Below are 23,509 nucleotides of genomic sequence, written 5' to 3'. Positions count from 1 at the left end.
CGAGGATCAAGATACTTTAATTGAGGTTCACACCATGAAACATCATTTTCTTTATTTTTCATTTCTCCCCCTAATCTAGGGAACAATGTTTCATTAAAATGACAATCAGCAAAACGTGCTGTAAAAACGTCACCTGTCATAGGTTCAATATACCTTAATATTGAAGATGTTTCATATCCAACATATATTCCCAACCTCCTTTGAGGACCCATTTTTGTACGTTGTGGTGTCGCAATTGGAACATACACTGCACAACCAAATGTTCTAAGATGGGAAATATTTGGCTCTTGACCAAAAGCAAGTTGTAGGGGGGAATATTTATGACTTGCACTTGGTCTGATGCGAATCAATGCAGCAGCATGTAAAATTGCATGACCCCATATAGATACAGGGAGTTTTGTTCTCATTATCAATGGTCTAGCGATTAACTGTAAACGTTTAATCAATGACTCGGCTAAACCATTTTGTGTATGCACATGAGCAACAGAATGTTCAACAACAATTCCTATAGACATGCAATAGTCATTAAATGCTTGAGATGTAAATTCACCAGCATTATCAAGTCTCACCCTTTTAATGGTGTAATCAGGAAAATGAGCTCTCAATTTAATAATTTGGGCAAGAAATTTTGCAAATGCCACATTACGGCTTGATAACAGACAAACATGAGACCATCTGCTAGATGCGTCTATTAGAACCATGAAATATCTAAATGGTCCACATGGTGGATGAATTGGTCCACATATATCACCTTGAATTCTTTCAAGAAACATTGGTGATTCTTTCTCAACCTTAAGTGGTGAGGGTCTAGTTATCAATTTTCCAAGAGAGCAAGATGTACATGGAACCATTGTATCATGATGGATTTTTCTATCCTTTAGTGGATGTCCATGAGTACATTCAATAATCCTTTTCATCATTGTTGATCCTGGATGGCCTAATCTGTTATGCCATAAACTGAATACACCAGGATCAATATATTTTTCGTTAACTACCATATGTATTTCTGGTACATTTATATGTGTATAATGTAATCCAGAACTAAGTCTTGGCAGTTTTTCAACCACATGACTCTTGTCAGTGATACTTAAATATTTCTCATTTTCTGTTGTCACTGACTGATAATCATACCCGTTAAGGTATATGTCGGAGAAACTCAATAAATTTCTGCTTGACTTGGGAGAAAATAAGGCATCATTTATTAAAAATTTTGTACCATTTGGTAGTATGAAATTTGCCTTTCCTATCCCTTTTATCAAGTTAGCAGGTCCTGATATTGTATGTATAGTTCCTTCCGTTGGTTTTAGATCAATAAAATATTTCTCGGATTTAAGTATAGTGTGTGTAGTTCCACTGTCTGCTATACAGAGATCTCCACCACTTGATTGATGTTGTATTCCATCAAAATTCATATTGAACTTCATATATAAGAAATAAATAGTGAGTACATTAATATTACACAATATTTTAAACGCAAATAGATAGTACTGAAACATTTAGCAAACATAATGACAAAGACGGACGATATTAAATCGTTTATTTTTCAAAAGACACACAACTTAAACATTCAAGAAATCTTCATATAAATCAGATGGTTTCTCAGTGACTGTTGGATCAATATTATCCACAAAATTTACTTCCTTTTCTTTACCTTTCAGCGAATCCTGATACATCTTAACAAGATGTTTAGATGTTCGGCAAGTATTAGCCCAGTGGCCCATTCTACCACATCTGTAGCAAGATTCTTCAGAATTTTTAGAAGAATTTTCTTCAACATCTTGTTTAATGGGCTTGTTTTGTGGTTGATATTTATATTTTCGTGGATTACTATTTCTTTGACCACCACGGCCACGACCACGACCACGTCCACGCCCATTACCATTACCATAAGGATGGTTTCTACCATAGTTATGGCTTTTGGCATGATGATGGTGATGGTTATTATAACCACGACCTTGCCCGCGTCCTTGTCCCTGTTTATAATTATTTGCAGTATTTGCTTCAGGGATTGCAAGTGTACCAGTAGGACGGGATTGCTGATTTTTCATTAATAGCTCATCATTTTGCTCTGCAACTAAGAGATATGAATTAAGTTCAGGATATGTTTTGAACTTTAGCATTCTCAAATTTCTTTGCACTGTGATGTTTGCAGCATTCATTGTGGAGAAAGTTTTCTCCATCATGTCTGCATCACTAATTTCATGTCCACAGAATTTAAGTTGTGAACATGTATTATACAGAGCTGAGCTGTATTCATTTACTTTCTTAAAGTCTTGGAACCTTAATGTTCTCCATTGTTCCATTGCAGCTGGAAGTAAAATTTCTCTTTGATTATTGAATCTGCTTTTGAGACCTTCCCATAAAACATGGGGATCTTCTACAGTCACATAATTATTTTGTAAGCATTCATCAATATGTTGATGAATAAAGCAACATGCCGTAGCTTGTTCTTTTTCAGAACAAGTGTTGTTTTCATTTATGGTTTCAAGAATGCCCATTGATTTAAGATGCATTTTTACTTTTATAACCCATGGCATGTAGTTGTTTCCAGTTGATTCTAAAGGAGTAAATTTAAGCTTTTCCAGATTCGACATTTTCTATTATCAAAAATTAAAACAAACATCATGATAAATTAGAGTCAATTTATATTCATAAGTATATAAACATTAAACATAAATTTAATATAACATAAATGATAAGTAGGTGACAGTGTCGACCATGTGTAAGCAATCATAAATAAATGTTATATAACAAAAATATAAATATTAGTAAACATAAATGAAAATTTGGCGACAGTGTCGACCATATATTTTTTCAGGTGGTATAACCGACCTATATCATTCTGGTGGTATAACCGACCATATATCATTTTGGTGGTATAACCGACCATATATCATTTTGGTGGTATAACCGACCATATATCATTTTGGTGGCAGAGCCAACCATATTTAGTATTAAGATTATCGTGCTGATAACGTGTTATAATTCAGTAGGCTTATAACTACCTTTAGTGGTTTGATTCTTGATGTTATAATTCAGTAGGCTTATAACTACCTTTAGTGATTTGATTCTTGATTTAGAATACTAATAATGAAGTGTAAGAACAAAGATGATAATGGAGAGAAAGAAAGAAACACTTTGTAAGTGTGAGAAATGGTGCAAGTTTAATGCTTGCATTCATGAGTATTTATAGCCTAAAATCTCAATATAAAAATACATACTTTGTGTACCAAAATTGACTATATGTATACACCAAAATTGACTATCCATATCTATATTATTATTATTATTATAACATATATATATATATATAATTGTTCGATTGCGAATATATATTAATATATATACAAATGATATAGGTTCGTGAATCCGAGGCAACCCTGCATTGTTCAGTTTCGTCATATGTATTTTTACTACAAAATACATTATGTGAGTTTCATTATTCCCTTTTTAAACGCTTTTGCAATATATATTTTTGGGACTGAGAATACATGCGCTTTTATAAATGTTTTACGAAATAGACACAAGTAATCGAAACTACATTATATGGTTGAATGATCGAAGCCGAATATGCCCCTTTTGCTTGGTAGCCTAAGAATTAGTAAACCGATATACTAATTGACGAGAATCCTAAAGATATATCTATTGGGCCTAACGAACCCCATCCAAAGTACCGGATGCTTTAGTACTTCGATGTTGTTTTATACCATGTCCGAAGGATTTCCCGGAATGATAGGGGATATTCTTATATGCATCTTATTAATGTCGGTTACCAGGTGTTCAATCCATATGAATGATTTTTGTCTCTATGCATGGGACGTATATTTATGAGAAATGAAAATCTTGTGGTATATTAAAATGATGGAAATGATTATTTATGTTAAACTAATGAACTCACCAATCTTTTGGTTGACACATGAAAGCATGTTTATTCTCAGGTATGAAAGAAATCTTTCGCTGTGCATTTGCTCATATTAGAGATATTACTTGGAGTCATTCATGACATATTTCATAAGACGTTGCATTCGAGTCGTCGAGTTCATCAAGATTATTATTAAGTCAATTATAGTTGGATATATTATGAAATGGTATGCATGCCGTCAACATTCGATGTGAAGAAAGTTTGTCTTTTAAAAACGAATGCAATGTTTGTAAAATGTATCATATAGAGGTCAAGTACCTCGCGATGTAACCAAATGTAATGTATTCGTCCAGATGGATTAGGACGGGTCGTTAGAGTTGGTATCAGAGCGATGGTCTTAGCGAACCAGGTCTGCATTAGTGTGTCTAACAGATAAGTCGTTAGGATGCATTAGTGAGTCTGGACTTCGACCGTGTCTGCATGTCAAAAGTTTTGCTTATCATTTAGTGTCAAAAATTATTTGCTTATCATCCTTAAAGTCTAGACATGTCTTACTGCCTCTATTGCATAGATAGTGTATAGACAAATCCATATCTTAGCGTATCTGCTAATTCATATCTTAGCGTATCTGTTATTGTTACCTTTGCCTGACAGCTTCCGTAGATTCTTTCGTAACTTATGGGATTTTAGTATTATATATGCATATATAAATTATGTATTACAGGATACTAATCTACATCCTATAATCTATTTCTTATCGAAAATCCTTCATCTGATCGTACGAGATGAATCCCTCAACCAGTTCGAGTCCCTCAGATTCCGATAGCTATTCCAATAGTTATTCCGACAGCTATTCCGATAGTTATTCCGACAGCTATTTCGACATGGATATTCACCTAAGCTCCGAAAGTAGTGTCACCAGAATGAATCAACCAATCATCCATCCCCAATTCATCTGATGGGTTCATAGTCGACTTAACCGATGGAGATGAGAGGAAGGCGATCCCTTCCACCCACCAACCTGCACTCTTGGCGAAGAACCTGAAGCATTCACCGGCGAACCAATCCGAAACACTATTTTCGCCCTCATTATCCGAATATCTCGCCATGATTATATACTATCTCAAATTCAAAACCTTATTCATCCGCTCGTTCTGACCGACAATCATTCCGGAATAATATAAGAATTCAACGAACTTCGCGCCCGAGTTGTAGCCTTGGAAAATATGGTGCAAAACATACCAGCTTCAGCAACATCACCGACACCAACAGTACCATCAGTAACAGCACCCGTACCATCAATAACACACGCCTCAACATCTCATTCTGTACCTCAAGTATAATTATCTTTCTACGAATCGTTCTACATCAATTATCTTCATTCTACGTGACGATTATATAATTTCTAATGTGTTAGAGATTATGTGTTCTAGTTCTAACGATAAATCAAATGAGATTAATACCATATTAACTCATTAAATCCACGATTATATCTGAAGAAATATATATGTATATATGTTTTTATAAAGATTGTAATCAAAAAAATTCTTTTGTACAAACTGTTAATGGTGAAAATATTTAAACGGGTAGGTAATACCTGAGGAATATTTAGATTTTACATTAATAAGTTACACTGTACATTCTTTCAAATCTGATTCAACAGTCATTTACTATCCTATTTACAACCACCGATATACGTATCCGTTCACCGCAAAATAACCATTTTCATTCAATTTCATATTTGGATTTTGATCAATCAGAATCCAACAAGTGGCATAATGAAGAAAACATTGGACAAAATAAAAATTTGTTAGAAACAAACGAATTAACTATGAGAAATTCTATTAAGAATCCACGCTAACAAAAATCCTAGCTAACTATTCCTAGCTAACTGTTAATTCCTTATTACATTTTATTATCGCAATTTATTTATCGCATTTTATTTATCGCAATTTATATTCTCGCAATTTTATTTATCGTCATTTAATTTCTGTTAGTTATTTTACGCACTTTATTTATCGTCATTTAAATACTGTTATTTACGCATTTAAATATCGGGACATGTATACAAGGTTTTGACATATCATATCGACGCATCTATATATATTCTTTGGAATAACCATAGACACTCTATATGCAGTAATGCTGGAGTTAGCTATACAGGGTCGAGGTTGATTCTACAATAATATATATACTTTGAGTTGTGATCGAGTCTGAGACATGTACACGTGTCACGATACGTATTAATTAATTCGAATATTATATATTAAATTGTATATGAATTATTGGACTGTTAACTGTGAACTATCGACTGTGGACCAATAACATTAGACAATTAAAATGAATTAAAATATTGATTATAACATATGAAACTAAACATTTCTTCAAGTTTGCCACTTGATTTCCTCTTAAACCTCATTTGTATCTTAACGATCACAATCTGCGTTCAAACCTTTCATGATTCTTGAAAACACCACAATCAAGAGGATGAACCAACCGCACTTCATCTACTGAAGAAAAGATTGATGCATATAGTTATTCACATGAAAAACTCTCAGAAACTGAGTAAACGTTTAACACATATCTGTGCTAGCTCTTTAGGCATTGTTATTATCAAAAATAACATCGGATTTTTTTTTTAAATTAGCAAATTTGTCACAGCTCCAGCAAGTCAAATTCGACTTTTCAGTCGAATTAGCCTTATTATAACCTTGATATATAAGTTTGCCTTCCGTCATCGTTACCGTGGAACCGTTTATATTCCACCACATTAGCCGTAAACTTACCAGCAACTTCATTAATCTTTGACTTTTCGAAAAATCATTATAATTATCGAAACTCCATCATATATACATCCGTACCTTGTAACAAGAATTGTCATACCAATTACCGAAAATCAGCAATCAGTATTTTGAATCTCGCAACGTTTCTACATCAACAGTTATACGTATACATATAACATTTATCTATTAGAATTATGATCTTCCATTCTGAAACTCTGAAAAACACCCAGTATGCGAATCAATAATCGTAATGTTGAAAAAGCTGAATGAAGCAGCAAAAACTATAAACAATCTTAACAGTCAAAAGTTTGATGATAAAGAATGGAGTGTTGGAAACACTCAATGGAAAATATGTACTGAAAAACTGATTGAGCAAACTACGAAGGAGTCTCTGAACAAATCACAAGGACTAAACTTGTACATTAAGAATCCTGATGATTCTGTTTCTGATAAAATCTTTAGCGAATACCTTGCTTCTGACTCCAAACTCTTGCGGACAAATTTTTCTTCACCATCCTTCGATATTAGAAATTCCAAGATATCATCGTATCTTTCATTATAAATATCCTCGATATTTCTGAATATATTTTCGTAACTAATCTTATCTGAAATCATTTATCTCTTCGCACTATCAGTGTTACATCATATAAGAAACTGTTAGTTTCTATATTCTGTAAACTTTCGAGCTTAAAATATGAATGTTATTGAAGTAATGTTGGGAACTGATGCATGAGTTAGTATAATATAATGACACTTGATCAACGTGATTATATTATAGTAAGTCATGCTGAGTTTCTAAATGGAACATGATGATTCACAGATTTTAACGTCATCATGTGTCATGTTACATAACTCTTTCATTATGATTAACTTCTGAACATATCGAGAAAGTATATTCTTGATAGTTCTATTCTCAATGATTCTGATAATTTGACAAATCAAATCGAACGATTACGTTCTTTCTTGGTTAGAACATTAAGTTCATTCGAAACTCCGTACTTACGAATTCTGGATCGTTGCTAGCTTTACTAGAAGTCGGGAGGATAATAAAAAGGCAAAGAGATCCAAAATATAAGAGAAAATATAAAGCTCAATAACAACACGGAGGTTACAAACCGTGAATATTAATATGAATAGCAATATAAGGACACGGTAGAATTACGAATAGTATCACCCTAAGGTAATAGTAGAAGTAAACAGATTTTTCCGGTGGAAAGATTGAAAAGAAGGATGACAGAAATGATAGCTAGGAAAATATCAAGGATTAGAACTGGATTAAGCATTTTCACAATCTTTTGGATGTATGAACTAAGAAAAAAAGTATAGGAATGGTGAGAATAATGGAACAGAAGAGTTTAATTTATAAGAGAAATATCAGACAGAGTAATCGAGGCAGATCATCGTATTTAATTATAGAGATCTTAATTTCCTTATTCACCGAAGAATCAAATCTTTTAGATTTCGACGATTTTCTTTAAATCTCTTGAATTCCGGAATTCAACCAAGACTACGTCAAAAGTTAAGACGAAACTTTATTTCTTCAATTCACTCTTTGTGATAACTTCACTCATACGCTTCGAATAATCGAATTGTTTTATATATATTACTCGATGATGATAAAACTTTATTTTACAACACATATACGTCATGAAAACATTCTTATTGTTACCCATGAAGATCCCAATCAAATTTCGGGACGAAATTTCTTTAACGGGTAGGTACTGTGACGATCCAGAAATTTCCGACCAAATTTAAACTTAATCTTTATATGATTTCGATACGATAAGCAAAGTATGTAATGTTGAGTCTAGAAAATTTTGAAACGATGTTCATATAATCAATTACCCTTTGACCGTTCTCGACGATTCACGAACTTGTTACTTGTATATATATATATATATATATATATATATATATATATATATATATATATATATATATATATATATATATATATATATATATATATATATATATATATATATATATATATAGGGGCACGATCCATGTATAAGCTTAAAAGGAGTACAAACGGGATAAGCAAAATAAAATTTTTTTTTTTTTGAATTTTTTTTACATTCATAAATCTGCATTAAAATGCACCTCTAATCAATTTTTTTCATAAAAAAAAAGTTCAAAATCTTTCAAAAATCGATGATGAATGGTAAAATTAACCATTCATCGGATTAATTTATCATTCATCTTGTTTACGATGAATGATAAAATTAATCAATGCTAAAAAAATCAGATGAATGGTTACATTAACCATTCATCTGTTTTTTTATCATTCATCATAAACAGATGAATGGTTAAATTAACCATTCATCTACTTTTTTAGCATTGATTAATTTTATCATTCATCGCGAACAAAATGAAAGATAAATTAACCAGGTGAATGGTTAATTTTACCATTCATCATCAATTTTTACCATTCATCATCGATGTTTACCATTCATCATCGATTTTCGAACGATTTTGTTAAAAAACTTTTTAAAATTTTTTCGTTTTCTTCTATTTGCATATTAAAGGATCGTTTTTTTATATAAAATTTCTTTTGAAATTTTACTTATACAGTTTGTACCCCATTTAGTGCTTATCTATGGATTGGTTCACATATATATATATATATATATATATATATATATATATATATATATATATATATATATATATATATATATATATATATATATATATATATATATGTATATATATATATATATATACATATTATATATACATATATATATATATATATGTATATATATATATACATATATATATATATATATATATATATATATATATATATATATATATATACATATACATATATATATATATATATAATGTATAGGTATCAAATATTTAAATAATGTTATCATATAATGAATGATATAATTACATAATTAATAGATTGTAATATCAACATATTGTAGTTACAAGTTAAAATATAATTATTATACTAATATTTATAATATCTATAAATATGAAAATTTAATATGCATAATTGGTTATATTAATATCATTATTACTATCAATATTAATAATATTAATGTCGGTACTATTATTACTGAAATTATTAAAAGTTATTATATGTATTGTTATTTTAAGATACAATTTATTATTATTATCATTAACGTTATTATTATTACTATTATTAGTAACCTTATTATTAATCAATATAATTATTCTTATTATTTATATTATTATTATTATTAAATATCATTAAAATTGATATCATTCTTAATATCAGTATTATTTTGATTACTAACATTATTATTATTATTATTATTTCCACTATTATTATTGGTATTTTTATTATTTATAATATTATTAACTATATTATTATCTTTATTTAATTTTATTAATTATTATTATTAATTTTATATATTATAAAAAAAACGTGTAAGATTTTTGGAATCAATCGCAGATATTATAATGAAGTTGTTTATAAATATTATTAGATATTAACCAGACAAGGAATCGATTTCTGTTAAGCATCTACATCAAATTTTATTTTTATTTTATTTTATACTTTCTTTTTGTTTGTAAATCGTGTAATCGTGGAAACCAAATTCTCAATGCAAACAAATCAATCAAATCACTTTTATTAACTTCAATTATTTGAAGTATTATTTATATATGATGATATCTATTACTGCTTTGCGAGAAATAAAACCGAAATTAATAAACTGGAACATTATCCTCTATTCTTGATTCGTTTTTCCAAAAGCATCAACTTCGAACTAAATTCAAAATTCTGGAAATGCAATTCTGTTAGGAATGATATAAGTAAAATATCTGTAAGTTTTCATATTCCAATTCTTTGTATTGATTTGGAATTTTGAAGTCAAATATTAAATTCAAAAAGTCAACTGTATCGTTCATCTTAAAATTCGAACTCACATTGATGTTTATGGATCAATTGATGGTCCAGAAAGCTTCTACAAATGATTTAAGACACAAGTCATGTTGAAATTATAATATATAACAGTTGTAAGTTTGAGATTTGATTTGGAGTTCTTAGTTTTTCTTAACTGGGATTAGCAATAGGTTAAATTCAAATACAACAACAACAACAACAACAACAACAACAACAACAACAAAAACAACAATAAAACCCAATACCACATGAGTGGTGTATGGGGGAGGTGAGATGTAGACAATCATTCTCCTATCCGAGAATAAAGACAATTCATTTCTCCACCCAGAGTGAAACACTCTCAAAAGTAGAGAAAGTCATCCCTCTCTCTATTCGACGGATAAAGAGATTGCTTCCAAGAGGACCTCCGACCTTTAAGTAGGAAAAAGTTTTTTTTAAAAAATAAAAAATAATAAAATTAAAATAAGTAGACGCCATGAAAATGGTAGAATCAAGTTTCCATGGGTTTTAAATCCTGCCTGGAATTTAATTTAGGCTCTAAGATTCAGTCAAGTCGCCAATAAATCGACGATTGCTGTCGACTCAATAGAGCCTAATAAATTCAAATCAAACTTCAAAATCTAATATTGCAATTAGATTAGTAATCCTTTAGTCAAACTATCTGGAAAGTGTCAGCTTCTAATTGCTATTAATGATTTCGAATTTTAGAGTCAAAACTTTGGTATTAAAAAGTCAACAGTTTGTTCATCGATTAAATTTGAATTTTCTGCTATAAAGTAAGTTTAATTGTTGATTCAGATAGTTTCTAATAACAATTTGGAATGTAATTCATTCAGGAATCATGATCTAAAACCTATTAAAAAGTCAAAATTGATTTTAGTCATGTTCTTTATAAAAAGTCTAATATAGACTGATTGTTGTTCGTTTTAATTAATTCAATCAAACAATAATTGTCTCTATATAAATTTTGAATCCTAAAATTTATTATGTATTCGTTAATAATCTGTATTAATACATGGTCGTTTTCATTCTGGTCGACTAGGTATTTTGAAGGAGATGGACGAATAAAAATACGGGTTATATTATTTTTGATATAAATTATTTAAGGAAAATACAAATGGTTCAATGGTTATGTGTGTGTTCGCTTATTCGGGAGGTCACGGGTTCGAGCCTGGCTCGGACCATTTTAAAAAAAAAAAAAAAAACTGAGTTCTTTTGAAGGTAGTTCTCTTATTTTTATTATTATTATTAATCTAATTATTATTATTAATGTTGTTATTATTAGAATTATAATTATTATTACTATTATTATCATTTTTATTATTGTTATTATTATTATTATTTAATTATCATTACCAATCTAAATAGTAAATATTATTTTTATAAAATGAATATTATTATTATTGTTAAGTTAAGTATTATTATAACTATTATACTACAATCTGTTATTACTATCATTAAATATTAGTGTTATCATCATATTTACAATTATTATTATCATTACTATAAGTGTTAGTATTAGTATTACAATTTATTAACATGATTAGCATTATCAATATGGTTATTATTATTATTATGATTAAGCTAATTATTAGTAATACTATAATAATGCAATTACATATTATTATCACTAAAATGAGTAATATTAACATAACTGTAAATATTATTATCATCATTAATATTAATTTTAAGATTATTATTATTACCACTAATATGATTATAAGTATTATCATGAATATTGCTATTATGTAACCACTAAAATCATTATCATAACTATCATTAATAGTAAAATTAACGTTTTTATAGTTATTATCATTAATATCACTATTAATATTATCACTAATAGAAATATTAACATTATTACCTCTATTAGAAACTTAAGTATTATAATTACTATAATTTTACCATATGTAATATTATTTTAGTATTATTATAATTACTATTTTTTCAAACAAAGGATATATATATATATATATATATATATATATATATATATATATATATATATATATATATATATATACTTAATACATATAACATAACAAAAATTTATATTTTTATATACAAAATAAAAACATGAAAACATATATATATTATTAATATAAAAATGACATAACTAATAAATTCAGATATATATATATATATATATATATATATATATATATATATATATATATATATATAATTGTTCGATTGCGAATATGTATTAATATATATACAAATGATATAGGTTCGTGAATCCGAGGTCAACCCTGCATTGTTCAGTTTCGTCATATGTATTTTTACTACAAAATACATTATGTGAGTTTCATTACTCCCTTTTTAATGCTTTTGCAATATATATTTTTGGGACTGAGAATACACGCGCTTTTATAAATGTTTTACGAAATAGACACAAGTAATCAAAACTACATTATATGGTTGAATGATCGAAGCTGAATATGCTCATTTTGCTTGGTAGTCTAAGAATTAGTAAACCGATCTACTAATTGAAGCGAATCCTAAAGATAGATCTATTGGGCCTAACGAACCCCATCCAAAGTACCGGATGCTTTTGTACTTCGATTTTTTTTATATCATGTCCGAAGGATTTTCCGAAATGATAGGGGATATTCTTATATGCATCTTGTTAATGTCGGTTACCAGGTTTTCAATCCATATGAATGATTTTTGTCTCTATGCATGGGACCTATATTTATGAGAAATGAAAATCTTGTGGTCTATTAAAATGATGGAAATGATTATTTATGTTAAACTAATGAACTCACCAACCTTTTGGTTGACACTTGAAAGCATGTTTATTCTCAGGTATGAAAGAAATCTTCCGCTGTGCATTTGCTCATATTAGAGATATTACTTGGAGTCATTCATGACATATTTCAAAAGACGTTGCATTCGAGTCGTCGAGTTCATCAAGATTATTATTAAGTCAATTATAGTTGGATATATTATGAAATAGTATGCATGCCGTCAACATTCGATGTGAAGAAAGTTTGTCTTTTAAAAACGAATGCAATGTTTGTAAAATGTATCATATAGAGGTCAAGTACCTCGCGATGTAACCAAATGTAATGTATTCGTCCAGATGGGTTAGGACGGGTCATTAGATTCTCACTCACTAAGCGTTAGCTTACCCTCTCGTTGTTGATATTTTTATAGGTTCGCGTGATGGTGGCTTGGGTAAGCGTGGGGACTAGTGGACTTGCGTAGTTGCTTTCGAAGGCGTGCTTTTGGACTCGATTTAGGATTGGGTAGCGTAGTCCCAATCACCATGCTCAGTTTTGTGTAAAAGTAACTAGTCGGGTCATAAGTAATAACCGGGTTATGATTTAACTAACATAATATTGTATTAATGAATTTAAATTATTATTGTATGTTTTTAAGTTCGTTGAACTTACTTTGATAACAAATACGTTTTGGAAATTGTGTAATGGGACCTAAAGTGTTATTTAATGTATATAAAGGAAAAAAAAAAATTATGGGCCGGAAATGACGGGTTGGGTCATTACAGTTCTTCAATTGTTGGTTCTTCACTTGATCTTCTTGCTGGTTCTGCATACATCCTATGCTGGTCATCAAGTAACCTTGACTCTTGAGGTATCTTGTGCTAATGGTGAAGGTAGTACACTTAAACACTTAAACATAGAATAAAAGCTATTTCAAATAAATAAACTTAGTTGGCCTGCACATAACAACTAGTGTTCATACTTATGTTTTGTCATAATTAAATCCTTAATTCTGAAGGGGACTCAAAAGAAACCTTAAGTGTGATACATGAACAATTATCTACTCGACGAGTAGAATCCGAATATTAAATCTCTCAGATCTAATAAGCAAGTTATCTAATTATTAATTACAGATTACAATAAGTAGAAACGATACGATAATTAAAACGACCCTATCTTTTGATCCGCCTGTCGGATTAACGCGATTTCTATATGAAAACTCAAGTATTTTTCATGAGCAAATCCAGATATGAACAAATAAAAATCAATTCAGAAAAATCAAATACGAATTTATTTCAAAAATGACTAAACGTTAAATTAAATGCACACAATCATAGACTCGATTCAATGACTAAATTATAGTATGATTTATAAGTAAAAACAGAAAAAAAATATTAGGGTTTGATAATCATACCCTTAAAAAGCAATATTGAAGGTATAGACGCGTAGAGATGATCGAGACGAGTTTCGATCTATGTTCAATTGAATGATCAAGTGTGTAATTGAGGATGATGATGAATCACAATGAAGATGGTGATGGTCAAAACTGAATGGAAGCAGAAGAGAGGAGAGAAAGATCGTGCTTTGTGTTTAGGTTAATTGGAGTAGTGAACAAGTTAGAGCAAATGACACAGTTTAATGAAAAGTCACATATCACCCCCTATGGAGTATGGTTGGCCAAAAGAGAGACTAAATGGGTATTTTAAATACAAAAAGTTGTAGCCCATCTAAATATGGACGTTTGGGCTTTGGAATCACCTAATTCCGAGTCCGTATGAGCGAGATATGGTAAAAATGGCGAAACTGCTAATAAAATATTGTGTATGATCGAATATTTAACTCCTAAATACACCGACACGATTGAATTTCTAAATCATGTGACTTATACATAAATGTAATAGAAGTAGTACGTCAGAAATTCCGTAAGTCATAAATGACATTCCCCATATTCACAAACTGTGGTATTTTCTAACGTTTTCTGAGTACTTCAAAATCGAAGCATGTTATCAAGTAATATGTAACAAATATTAAAACAGTATATTCCTAAATGTTCTAAAAAAAGTTTGCATGAAAAATCATAGAATTTAAGTAACGGTCGTTAAATATTTTACGGAAAAAGTTAACGAAAAAGCAGGGTTGTTACAAAATGTATATGTATGATCTTGCATGTTTACTTTGTTATATACAAACTGGAACCTCGTTGTCGAAACATATATTAACTTTGAATATCACAGTTGATATACCAGAACATAAAAGTTTTTAAAGAAAGAAATAATAATTGTTGTGTGCAAAATAATGGACATTCCACTACGTGACTTTTCATTTCAGTTTATCTTCCCTTAGTATTCTATAACCCATTCCCATAAAAAAATGTTAATAACCTAATAAGAGATCGATATGGGTAAGAGTTCTCGTAGATCTCCTATACTGGAAAACCTACGAAAGTTGGAATGGAAAGAGGAAAAAAGTAATCATATGGGTTGGATTGCTCGTGTGACCAAAGAAGAAATCCCATTAGAAATGGATGGTGTGAGTTTGTCAAATTCTCGACAAGCCGCGATATTAGCAGCGCATAAACTATGTTCGTCAATCGTGTTTGTTTAGTGGTCGTAACGTGTAAAAATATTATGTTTTTTCTACTGACAACCTTAAGGATTGTCGTTAAGGTTTTTAAAATACAAGTACAAAAGAATAACTGTTAATCAAAACATAATAATAACCACCATGCATTACCTATTCATGATCGCTAACTACATCCTTTAAGGTTGGTGTTAGAAAACTCAGAAGATACTCCGTAATATGATTATACAATTAAAAAAATGAAGAACCAACACCCACTCAATAAATTAAAATTAAAATATTTATTTAAAACAAAAATAAAAAAATAAACTAAGCTTGAAATCCCTCTACAAAAACACATAGGTAACCAATATCTTAAGAACATTTGCAATGGTTGTGTGTGGGGTTTGTGGTGTGAGTTTTTTTTTTCTTTTTTTTTTCTTTTTAATTATGCAGTGTGAGTTTTTGGTGTAAAATAATGGCGGTATGAACTAGTTGAAAATAGAATGCTTATGTGAAATTTAATTTTTGTTTTGTATTAGATTAATTTGTTTAATTATTATATATACATGTAAAACAACTTAAACTGATACGCTTAAAAAACATAATTAAATCTAAAAAAAACACATCATTTAGAAATAAGATTACATTACTAAAATACGATTACATAAAATTACGAGTACATAATAAATAAACTATTAAAATATTAAACATTTCATAAATTAATAACGAAAACCTTAAATTACTAATCAGTAGAGTATCCGTTATCGAAACTATTCGCGTGCCTGTGGAAAGTATGATAGTTGCCAGGATTGAAAAAAAGATACAAATTGATTTTTTCTCTCTTTTATCTTGGCATCCCCTACGATTTCATACAATTTTTGCAGATAATCAAGATTTATTAATTTTGTATGTCTTAGCTGAAATACAAAACGTCCGTGTAGAGTGAGGGTATTTCTTCTTCTTCAAGTAACATATACAATGTGTTTAACTCAAAGCCACAAACATTTAGTTCATTATACGATTTTATCGAGCCATTCGGGTGCGTCTTTTTTTCGAAGTCAAAAGCAACTCAAAAATAAACATCGATTGCTATGATATCAAGGTTGCAAGGAGACATTTTTATTTTTTTTTGTCTAGAGTCAAATAAAATTGTTGAAATTTGAAATTAGAGTGAAATGGTATATACGTGTTTGAAATGTTTGAATTGTTTGTGTAAAAATAGTGAATATATAAAGGTATATATAGAAAAATAATATTGGATTTTTTTTTAAATAATTGGGCAACGATAAAAAAGCTCCAATCCTAGAGTGCCACGTCAAACTTCTGGTCGTTGCATCCTGCATTGGAAAGCAACTGAAGCCTCTCATTTTGCTTCATCCAACACGTTGTTACATTGATTGGGGTATGGGTTTGGTACCACATCACCACCCACGCCATTGCTTTGGATCCGTAACAAAGGGTCCAATAAAAACGCCAAATCAATTTTTATATTACTCCAGTGTTCACTTTTTATTTCGATCATTGAGAGGATGTTATTATGGAGAGAGAAGATTTCTGATTGGTGGAAAATGAAGTTAGTGAGATTTTCTAAAACTGTGTGAAAAAAGTAAGTAAACACTTGTAATGGGACGGAGGGAGTATTATATTAGATTAGATTAAGTACAAAAACAAAAGCAAAAATCACAAAATGCCTCAATGCTACATTAGAAAATATAGTAATTATAAGTTATAATCATTATTTTCTAATTTTGTAAATTATTAAAATATTTAATATTTAATATATTAACCTAATATTAAATTTTAAATATAATATATATTACTAGTAATAAAGTAGTATAAATATAAATCAATTACTCCGTATAAATTTATATTTATAAATCAATTTTTAAGATGAAAGCGGGGCGCTAGCGCGTAATGTTGCTTGTTTTTTGTTGTAAGCTTCATAGTAGGTATTTGTTTAGATGTGGTTAGGTTATAGTTTTGTTCTTTACACGGCTTAGTCTACGCCTAGTTTTTGTTTAGTTTGAGGCTCGGCGTTAGTTAGTGATTCCTTTGTTTTCACACTTTCTAGTTTCAAGCTTCTGAGCTTTTGTATTGTATCATTCGGTGGAGAACGTTTCTATTTGGAAAGCGTTCTCGTTTATATAAGAGTTTGATGCCAAAAAAAAAGGAAGAAAAAAAAAATCAATTTTAAAAGAAAATACGTATGTTGGAAGTGTGTAACAAGTCATTACAATCTGGAATATCGAAATCCCTTTCACAAAACCCCCCACTTTCTCTATCTATATCGGTACTTTCTCAGTCTTGACGAGAAAATAACTCAAAATCATCGCCAATAACTGCCCAAACACATACACACACATAGCAATGGCCGCCGGATCATCAGCACGCGAAGACAATGTATACATGGCAAAACTCGCGGAACAAGCAGAGCGCTATGAAGAAATGGTTGAATTCATGGAAAAAGTCGTCGCCGCCGCTGACGGCGGCGAAGAACTCACAATCGAAGAACGTAACCTTCTTTCTGTTGCGTACAAAAACGTGATCGGTGCCAGGAGAGCTTCGTGGCGTATAATTTCATCGATCGAACAGAAAGAGGAGAGTAGAGGTAACGAAGGACACGTGTCGACGATCCGTGATTACAGATCTAAGATCGAGACTGAACTATCGTCGATCTGTGACGGTATTCTGAAGCTTCTAGATTCGAAACTGATCGGATCTGCATCCACCGGTGATTCAAAGGTGTTTTATTTGAAAATGAAAGGTGATTACTATCGGTATTTGGCTGAATTTAAGACTGGATCTGAGAGGAAAGAAGCTGCCGAGAATACTTTATCTGCTTACAAAGCTGCTCAGGTTAGGGTTTCTAATTTTAAATTCTTACATACTCGTACTTGTTATATCATGTCTGCTTAACTTTCAGGCTGTTAATCAGTAACTATTGATCTTATCATGTAGTAGATTTTTATATTAGATCTATATTAACATTTGACTTAGCTTTGAGATATCATAATATGCACGTTAATTGATGATATATGTGTGTACACACACATATTTGTTGCTAAACGATTTTAGAGGTATACATAATACATTTGTGTTGCTTACTAAGTATGTCTAGCTTTAGCTTATTAAGAACATATGGCTGTTATCAGATGTCAAATTGTTATACTATTTCCGATCACGTAATGCGGTAGCTCAATTTGTCCATTGTTAAAGGGTGGTGTGAGTTTAGTTGCGTGTTACTGCTCGATTATGTGTGGTTTTATATGCCAAATTGAAGCACGCGTATGAGAATAAATTATCTGTGGTTGCAGGATATTGCAAATGGAGAACTGGCACCCACTCATCCCATCCGGCTTGGATTGGCACTGAACTTCTCTGTGTTTTACTACGAGATCCTGAACTCCCCTGACCGTGCGTGTAATCTTGCGAAACAGGTGAGTAATGAAATGTCTTTATATGATTTATGATTTTAGATTTGGATTTACTTAATGTTATTTTATTATGAATGTGAAGTTGGCTGATGTTTGCATTGTTTATTGCTAGGCCTTTGATGAAGCTATTGCAGAATTGGATACCTTAGGAGAGGATTCTTACAAGGACAGTACCTTGATCATGCAGCTTCTTCGTGATAACCTTACCCTGTGGACTTCAGATATGCAGGTGTTTGTTTACTCTAATATTTCACATGTTCTTGCTGTTTTTATTGATCTCTGTTAGCCAATTGTTGTATTTACACATTTATGTTTTACTATGCAGGATGACAGTGCAGAGGAAATTAAAGAAGCACCCAAGGCCGACGAGTAACAAGTTTCATTTGCTCAAGACCTTTTTATGCTTTGTAATTGTTTGCTTTTCGATTGGAAATGCTACTTGTTGCGAGTATCAACCTTTTAGTTGTAGGAGTTTAATGATTTTTTATCTTTCACATATTATGCTTTATTTGACTTCCAATCTTGCAACACTTTCTAGGTTGTGTTCTTGAAAGTTTAATATTTGTGGTTAATTTATAGAGAGTTTTATTCCCACTAATTGTGGTTAACATCACTTTATTGATTCTTCGTATTTTAGCTTGCCCCTTACGGTATGCATACTTTATCTCTTTCTGTTTTAGATCCAGATTATAAGTAGTTTACTGTTTACTTTTTTGGTAGAAAGATATGAAATACCTTCACTACAACATTGAATATCTGGAAAGATTACATATGGATGAAGATAATTAATCAAATGACTACTGAATCAGTAGTTGGTACAAAATGTGAGTGTAGGTCTGATAGGTCAAAATTCTAATGTCTTGAATCGATGCTTAGGTGTTGTTTGTTTTCATGTCTGCAGACTTTATTATGTCTTTTGTCTGCACGCCTGCAGACGTTTTTACTGTAGACAGTTTGTTTTTCTGAACACATAAGATAAAATAATGTCTTATTATGTCTGCAGCCTCGCAGACTTAGAAATGTGCTTCTAAGTGCTGCAGATATAATTTAGTTATGTTGCAGACATAAATACAAACAGTCTTCATTATTCAGCATACAGACCTTCAGATCACATCTTCTTAACAGACATGATCCGCAAATCTTCAGACAAAAACATCTTAAAAAACAAACAGCACCTTAGTGAATTGGTGTCGAAGGGAAGATCTGATGAAAAACTCTCCAAACGACACGTTTGAAACATTTGAAGCGGAGTAGCTATGAAAGCCGATGAGAAGCATGAAAAGACTCGATGAGTGCACTATGGGTTTGACTGCTTTTCAGGCAGCTATGAACTTAATGGCTTGCACTTTTTGTTCCTTTTTCTTACTTTACAGTTGGAAGTTGGATGGATTTGTGTGGTATAGAATGGGACTATGAGAAAGGTTTGCTATAGAGACTAGTGAGTCCTACTTCCACTAAAAGGTCTTTTCTTTCAAGTATTGATTCTAAGTCTATTGTGCCGGTGATGATGCTATTTGATATACTTGGCGTATTCATAATTTAACTATTTGACCAACACATAAGATGAAAGGAAACTGTTGGTTATGATTTATGTATGCTTCTAAATAAGTTTACAACATGTATGTAAATTAACCATGGGAGTGGTGGCATAATGATTGAGATCCCATCTTTCCATAGTGGAGGTAATGAGTTCGATTCCAGACAGCTGCAGTTATTTCCTCGTGGCCACGGAAATTCGTCCGCAATGACTCTAGGTTTCGTCTACAATGACTCTGGACTGCTTGTAAAGCGGGTAGTCGCCTTGAGATTTGTGTTATTGGGGAAAAGCGAGAAGTATATTTATGTAAGGATCAACATTTTCAACAAGATGACGAAACGGCCGATAAAAGTTGCAGGAATTGTCACTATTACAAAATAATCAAAACATATCTAGTCTAGCTTGAAACTAGCACAAACAAAAACCAACTTGACCTTAACATGGTCCGAACTAAGCATCCCGGATCAAAATCCATGGATGCATGAACCGACGCCCAACAAGTATATTCAGCACGAAATACATCTTTGTTCATTGAGTTCCATTTGTGCCATATCGTTATCGTAGGCGGACCAATAAGAAGTTAAAATTTCATGTCTTTGATTCCTATTTCTGAATAACAATCAAGTGAAATTTCTGATACAGAAGAAGGGGAGGCCCACGAGATGTTCATCATTGAATTAGAGCCGACTATGTTATGAAAGAGCGGTGACAATGTAATAGAATGCACCAAACACCCTTTGAGTCAGTACCATGCACATCTATGTGTCTTAAGCTTAGAACTTGCTTCTACGGAATGCAACTTTAATTTTCAAACCATTGAAGTATCTCAATCTTAGCCGATACAGCATCACTAGGGATTGTTCTGTATGTTCGGCCATTCCTTTGTATTTTTGTTAGGTTCTTTTATTTTTTAAATTGAACTCCAGGCACGAAGTAAAACCTATGAAAATTTGATTCTACCATTTTCATGGCGTCTCTGTTTATTTTATTTTTTATCTTTATTTTCTTACTTATATATATATATATATATATATATATATATATATATATATATATATATATATATATATATATATATATATATATATATATATATATATATATATATATATATCTATTTTTTTTTTCTCATTCTTTATGGCCTGAGGTCCCCTTGAAAGCAATCTCTTTACCCGTCGAATAGAGGGAGGGAGGACTTTCTCCGCTCTTGTGAGTGTTTAACTCGGGGTGGAGAAATGATTTCTCTTTATTCTAGGATAGAGGAAGGATTGTCTACATCCCACCTCTCCCATACCCCACTTATGGGATTGGGTATTGTTGTTGTTGTTTTATTTTTTAAAAAAGCTTTTCCTTTTATACGTTATGTTTTTTCTTGAAAAAAATTGTGTTATTCTGTATAGATTAATAATAATAGTTCTAAATCTGATAAGGTTCGTCCACAACACAAATGACGAGTCAGGGCTTATTGGCTTAATATCAGGCCGAAAGGCCTAGTCGATGAACAACATGTAACTATTCATGTACTAACCTTTTTGTTGGTCCCAAAGGACCCCACTTTCCTCAGGTATATCGAGTATATCGATGGCAGCCCTTCATAAGTGCACCACACATCTTTTTGTTATTTTGGAACTATTTTGGCAGCTAAATCATTTTAAATTTTTTTTGAAAGGCAATATATATATTCATTCAATCACATAATAAGAGTATTACAAAAAGTTCGCAAAGATGCAACCTAAGATACCGAGCTAGAATCTTATGCTACATCTAAACAAATCGCAAATAAATTACAGTATGACCGATATTGGATTATTTAACCAATCATGCCACTCAATTTTTTTAGATTTGCACCGCTTCGCGACCCAATCGTAGCTCTTGACCTGAATTTCGTTTAGTGCCATCGGAGGAGACCAAGACGAGTTTTTGAACACCTTTTGGTTTCTATTCTTCCAAATTAAATACCCGGTTGTCCATTGTACCGCTTGCCAAATTTTCGCACCCAAAATTGAAGCTTGTGTATTGAATTTCCCATCAAATGCATCATCGAAACCACCAAGTGAAGTCAAGTTACCCCACCAATTGTAGACCTTTTCCCAAACAACTTTTGCATGAACACATGAAAATAATGTATGCTCAACCGACTCCAAGGTGTCATCGCAAAGAGGACAACGAACGGAATTGAGGTCGACACCCCGCTTGTCAAGTTCGACAAGCACGGGCAACCTCTTCCGCTTTGCCCTCCAAACGAAGACCCCCACTTTTTTTGGGATCAAATTGTTTTTTTGAGTTGATACATTATTTGCACTAGGAGGAAAGCAATGAGACATGATAATGTATGTTAACTTTTGAGTTGAGAAAGTACCACTTGAGCTTAACTTCCATGATCATGTATCATTTTTTCCCGGATGTAATTTAACGTTCGCAATGACCTGCTCCAAATTCAACAATTCAGTCCGAGTTCTTCCACCTGGATCACGAAGCCAGCACCATCTTGGAACCCAATTCTGTCCATCCCATTGTATACGATCTGCTACAGTAGCTAAAGGATCCACATCTAGCCTTGTGAGCCTCTTGAACAACATCTTGAACGCTTTATCATTGAACCATTCGTCATCCCAAAATTTAGTAGCCTTACCATCACCAATCACTTTTGTGAAAGAAGAAGAGAAGTCGACACCTAGCTTGTCAATATCGAGACCTGTTTTGACAATATTGCTCCAAG

The 23,509-nt window shown here is 31.3% G+C and overlaps 2 protein-coding genes across 2 annotated transcripts; one reads left to right on the top strand and one right to left on the bottom strand.

Annotated features, from left to right (window-relative positions):
• The first annotated feature begins 18,086 nt into the window (after positions 1 to 18,086).
• LOC139896668 (14-3-3-like protein) lies at positions 18,087 to 19,806 on the top strand. Its single transcript, XM_071879311.1, has 4 exons — positions 18,087 to 18,675; positions 19,134 to 19,256; positions 19,366 to 19,482; positions 19,579 to 19,806. The coding sequence occupies exons 1-4, from the start codon at positions 18,187 to 18,189 to the stop codon at positions 19,624 to 19,626; spliced, it is 777 nt and encodes a 258-aa protein (XP_071735412.1). The 5' UTR covers positions 18,087 to 18,186; the 3' UTR covers positions 19,627 to 19,806.
• A 1,490-nt stretch (positions 19,807 to 21,296) lies between these two features.
• LOC139900312 (uncharacterized) lies at positions 21,297 to 23,114 on the bottom strand. The gene is made up of 2 exons (XM_071883098.1): positions 22,579 to 23,114; positions 21,297 to 21,399 (listed from the first exon to the last, which is right to left on the bottom strand). The coding sequence occupies exons 1-2, from the start codon at positions 23,112 to 23,114 to the stop codon at positions 21,297 to 21,299; spliced, it is 639 nt and encodes a 212-aa protein (XP_071739199.1).
• Between the last annotated feature and the right edge of the window lie 395 nt (positions 23,115 to 23,509).

This window comes from Rutidosis leptorrhynchoides, chromosome 3 (genome assembly GCF_046630445.1).
Source record: "Rutidosis leptorrhynchoides isolate AG116_Rl617_1_P2 chromosome 3, CSIRO_AGI_Rlap_v1, whole genome shotgun sequence".
NCBI lineage: Eukaryota > Viridiplantae > Streptophyta > Magnoliopsida > Asterales > Asteraceae > Rutidosis > Rutidosis leptorrhynchoides.
Note: the sequence above shows the minus strand (reverse complement) of the source record. Positions and strands in the feature narration are given on the sequence as shown.